The 5,413-nt window shown below is 31.9% G+C and overlaps 1 protein-coding gene across 1 annotated transcript in view; it reads right to left on the bottom strand.

Moving 5' to 3' along the window:
• The window catches only part of ADAMTS6 (ADAM metallopeptidase with thrombospondin type 1 motif, 6), a 302,363-nt gene that overhangs the window by 111,077 nt on the left and 185,873 nt on the right, over window positions 1-5,413 (bottom strand). The window contains exon 10 of the mRNA XM_012664545.1: window positions 4,159-4,300. Coding sequence (XP_012519999.1) covers window positions 4,159-4,300 — 142 coding nt within the window. The remainder of the gene's footprint in view (window positions 1-4,158; window positions 4,301-5,413) is intronic.

The following is a 5,413-nucleotide window of genomic DNA, read 5'->3' as shown; positions in this document are numbered from 1 at the left end:
TTCATAATAAAACACTGTGGCCCCAGGGAAAAAATTTTTTTCTAGTGTGGAAGTCAATGTGTTTAAAATATTCTGTTTGTGAAACCAAGTATTAGATCATGTGTTCCCATTTATGGTTCAGAATACATGGTTTATTGATAAAACATTATTCAGTTCTACATTAAAATAAACAATAACAATGTACAACACATTATTATATATTTTATGTGCTCTTAAGTCCATGTAAACAGTAACAAACTTCATAGATAACAAAAATTCTCCATAAATTAAACAAAGCTATGTCTACAAAATTTCTCTGGTTTTGTGACCTTAAATCTATCTGTAGATGAACAATCATCTCTTGATGGTTAACAGTAAATTGTGTACTGGATATTGTTTTCCTATACTAAACCATTAAGTATATTTGGAAATAATATTTGGGATATGATTTAAAATGACATGACAAAGAAATAAAGAGCTAAGCCTGAAGCTCAGCCCTGAATTAATCTATGCTCTTCGGGAAGTAGTCAAAAGATTACCCACAGTCCCTGAATTATATAGGCTCATTAGTAACTTCCTTCCCAAATTTAAACTTACTGTTATTACTGCAACATGCTTTTTGTTAATTCAGTTTTTATAATTCTTTTCTAATAAGAACAAGGAGACTAATGGAAAATGGAAGAAAAGTGAGACAATAAATTCTACAGAGTTTTACAGGAAAGAAAGAATTTGTTACTCCAACCAGGCAAAGAAACATTTCTTGGACATACTGATACTGCTGTTTTATTTGTAATATATTTTTATCCAGGAATCATTCAAGTCCCCTTAGAAATCTACTAACATAGCTAGGAGATATTTTTAGATGATCTCATAGGAATATACCTTTGCATGCTGCTTGTATGTACTTGCATCTTACCTTAAAGAAGTTCTACCTCTTTATATAAGGTAAAAGAAAATAAATCCACTCAAATCGAAGACTCGGGGTTTCAGACACCTGAGAATTTATGACCCTAAAGAATAAGTTTAGAAAATGTCTTCTAATCACCTTTTTACCAAAAAAGACTCAGACAAGATGGGCAGTTTTGGGAAGATTTTTAGTAGTAGACACTACCTGATGAAAACCGAATAACAACTATCTTCCGAAACAAAATACATTTGCTACTTTTATTTTTTTTAACATAACTATTATACCTAGCAGAAAACAGAACTGACAGATATAGGCCTTTTTTTTTAACCTTGGACTACGTAAATCACATTCTGTATTTTTAGTTTCCTAATTTATAAAATATAATAAAATAATTATGATTTTTATCAATGCATTCTGAAGAATCTCAGGAAAAAGTTACTATGTAAATACCAGAAATTATATGTTACTTATAGATTACTACATTACACAACTATATTACTCTGTATCTTGTATAGTACTGTTTTGTTATTTGTATTTATAACCATTACAATCTCCTCACAACTTCAACTGGAATTTAAGAACACACAGAAAATAAAAATAAATGATATACAAGGATAATAGTTGAAAATGTTGCCCTGAGTAAAATAAAATAGAAAAATTTTCACATAAGTCCCCAAATGTAATTAACATATATATTAATGAACCTACTCACTAAGAATTCAGGCAAGATTTTTCATAACTGCAGATGTAATCATTGGTAGCCCAACAATGAGTATGTGAAGACCAAAGTAGAAGAAATGGAAAGCTGATCACTGCTGTAGTTATGGATCATTCTATAGTTGTTTTAAAATCTTCCCTGACATCATTAGAGACATGCTAGTTAAAAGAGGAATCATTTCATGATTATTTAACACCAGATGTATCCCCTCCTGAAAAGGCCACAGTGTTCTTTTAAGTCTATAACAACTGTATTTAGTGTTCATCTCAGCATGCTCCACTCAGACAGCTATCTAAACTAGGGCTGGTGTGTTATTCCCTTTAGCTACCACCTGAAGCATGCCTTGCTTTCCTGACTGGACTCCAACTTTCAAAGCCATAATTGTTTTTTTTTTTTTTTTTATTTCAGGGTATTATGAGGGTACAAGTATTATGGTTACACTTTATGTCTTTGCCTCACCCAAGTGAGGGTTAGAAAAGCCATGACTGGGGCTGGGTGTGGTGGCTCATGCCTGTAATCCTAGCACTCTGGGAGGCCGAGGCAGGAGGATTGTTTGAGCTCAGAAGTTCGACATCAGCCTGAGCAAGAGCGAGACCCCCGTCTCTACCAAAAATAGAAAGAAATTAATTGGACAGCTAAAAATATATAGAAAAAAATAGCCGGGCATGGTGGCACATGCCTGTAGTCCCAGCTACTTGGGAGACTGAGGCAGAAGAATTGCTTGAGCCCAGGAGTTTGAGGTTGCTGTGAGCTAGGCTGACGCCATGGCACTCACTCTAGCCCGGTCAACAAAGCGAGACTTTGTCTCAAAAAAAAAAAAAGAAAAGCCATGATTGTTTACTGAAGTAGTATTCAGAATTGTTTAAAACCTTAGGGATTCAACAGATAAAACCCAGTGTGGGTTTAGATGTTACCAAATGTGTAAACCCAATTTTTCAGGCACAACTTTAAGAGGTGGGAGTGACTATAAAGATTCTATTATGACTCAATTAACTTTGCTAGCAACATATAGCACTTTTTAAAAAAATATCATAAGCATTTTCACGTAGTCAATGAGTCAGGAGAAACCATTTTAATACATGAAATTGTATAGGTCTGTAAGATGCTAGTGTCTCTCCCCAAGTTTCCCAATTTTATTTTATATCTATTACAGAAGTCATTGTAAACATATTAAGAATCTAAAAGCAGAATATGAAGAACATAATGGAAAATATACAATTTTGTACTGTTTATATGATTTCAAATTAATTGGTCTGAGCTGAATGAGATATACAAATACACTGAGATGAATCAAGTCAATTTTTTATTAATTTCTTTAACCCTGTTTCTAATAGAAAAACTAAAATGTAGATTAATGATTTCATTTGCTAACAAAGAAATGAGAGACGGATAAGAATAATCTGACAGAAAATCTCTAATCAAATTTGATCATGAATTTCAACCTATTTATCTATAAGTATATACAAAGACTGTGATTAAAGTTTGACTCACTGTTTTGATGGATAAACAACCTAAGAACAAAAGAAACTAGAACCGTACAGAAATAAGAGTAGAAGTCTCTTTACAGAGAAAAAGGAAAGGCCAAAATTTTACTCAGGGCTCTGCATATTCAGATAATCACACACAGTCTTTCTTTTAAAAAAAATCACTTCCCTTGGTACTGTTCCCAAGAGGAGTAACTGGTTCAGTACAATGAGTATATTGTTTAGTCTTAATTACTTTAAAACTTAATTCCTTTTATTGCTATTATTTTTAAAAGGGATTTAAAAGACTATTTGCATAAAAATAGGAACCAATCCTTTAAACTTATTTTTCAAACCTAAATATTTTTGGCAAACAATTTGACATTTTAAAATCCTATTTTTTCACTCAACATGCTTATAGTCTGTTCCTATTATGCACATGTCCCTCTACCAGACATTAAAATCTTTCTCTATGAGACTTAAAAGGGATTTTTATATATTTTCTGATAAAGACACTCTGTCATTTTTAGGTAGATGTGCAAAGTAAATTATGATGCCTACATTTTTTTTTTCCACAGAAATTTTTCTGTTTCATTATTTGGGCTAATGTCATCTTGTTCCCACTTGGTTGTTGTGTTGAAATGTGGGCAGTGGATGAAGCAACATGAAATGACTCAGTACTAGCAACTATGAATTAAAGTGAAGGCACCTAGCCAATGTAAAAATGCCCTTTAGCCCAATTATAAGAATACTAGAAAAGGAGGGTGGTGAGGGATTTTAAAACCATTAACATTTCAAAAGATAAAATAAAGTTGGCATCATAAACTTAAGATTTAAAGAATAAACATATTAGAAGTTATTAAATTCTACCTGCATCACTCATAAGAAATTTGAAACTTGCTTAATTTAGGATTATTCAAATATTTAGAAATAAATATTATACAAATAATAGAAAAAGTGCACTGTCAATAGCTATATTTAAATCAATGATGTTACTGGATGCAAACTACGTTCTTCATAATTCCCTCTTAACATTTGTGTCACGAAAGAACACATATAAATGACTAAACATAAGGATTAAGACTTCTTACCCCATATTTACATTGGCGGGATGTTGCTCCATACTGGAAACGACATTGCTCATCAGCATCATACACCTGACCTGGGGCCACAGCTGGATAAAGAAAGTCACGCTTGGGAGGCTCATTATCAAGGCAAGTACCACGGCCTGAACTGTTCAACATAAAGGATCAAAGGAAATTAGGTACTCTATGGACTATTTCAGTCACAATTATGAAACCATGTGTTGAGTTCTTTGTTTTAATAATTTGATGCATGAAAAACAATATATTCTCCCAATATATAATCACATGGCTTTAGTAAAACCTGAAGAAGAGGTCCAAATAGTTTTTGCCAGCACCAAGACATAATAAAAGCATCTTAGACAACAATATGAAAATGTTACGTTGGCCTTTGATTTAAACCAATTTCTGAAGAAATCAAAACAGAATTTCATATTGCTCTAAGCTTCTTATTTGTTTTCTTTGAAAATATAACCACAGCTGGTAGTAGAATTAAAAACATTAAATGTAGAAAATTAAAAAAAAATTATGGTTGTAATCCTTAAAAACCTAATTTATATACTTTCAACCTTGGGCAGAACAAAAGATGCTGTGGTAAGACACATCCATAGGTTCTTGAAATATTTCACTAATACACAGGCTGAATGACAGATGAGGCCAAGGTCCAAAGTTTTCTTCTCAAGTATATTAGAAGTGTTTAGTCTCTCAAAAATTTCATATTTCATCTAGGGTCATCAGAATTGGAAAAGAGAATGTTCTCCTCTCTCTATAATTTCTGCTTTTCAAAGTATGTCTGCACTCAAACATAATATTTTAATTCAGTGGAACAAATAACATAAAGATTGCCAAAAGTCAGACAAAATACCTTAGTTTAAAAGAGCTTTAAACTTTGCTAAATATAATTGTTCATTTTTATTTAGTCAGTGTGCATAAAATAGGACAGATGCTTTTTTACTTTCATTTCACATGTGAGTAAGTTAGAATTTTTAAAGAATTCCTATGCCAACATTTAAAAATTTTTTCCAACATTCCTGTCCATTGTGCCAGCACTTGTGTTTTTTTTTTTTTTTCCCAAATCTTTTCCATCCACTTTGCCAAAGGAAAATAATTTCACAAGTAGAAGTTCCTCAACTGTTATTTAGGACAGTACAAATTTTCATTTATACATAAATAAGAAAGAACTATGCATACCAATGAGTTTCATATTCACTTCAAAGTTTATCATATTCTTAAAATGTAAAAGTCAATTTGTTATATAAAAATA

This window comes from Propithecus coquereli, unplaced genomic scaffold (genome assembly GCF_000956105.1).
Source record: "Propithecus coquereli isolate 6110/MARCELLA unplaced genomic scaffold, Pcoq_1.0 Scaffold9, whole genome shotgun sequence".
Classification (NCBI taxonomy): domain Eukaryota; kingdom Metazoa; phylum Chordata; class Mammalia; order Primates; family Indriidae; genus Propithecus; species Propithecus coquereli.
This window is presented reverse-complemented; position numbering and strand designations above follow the sequence as displayed.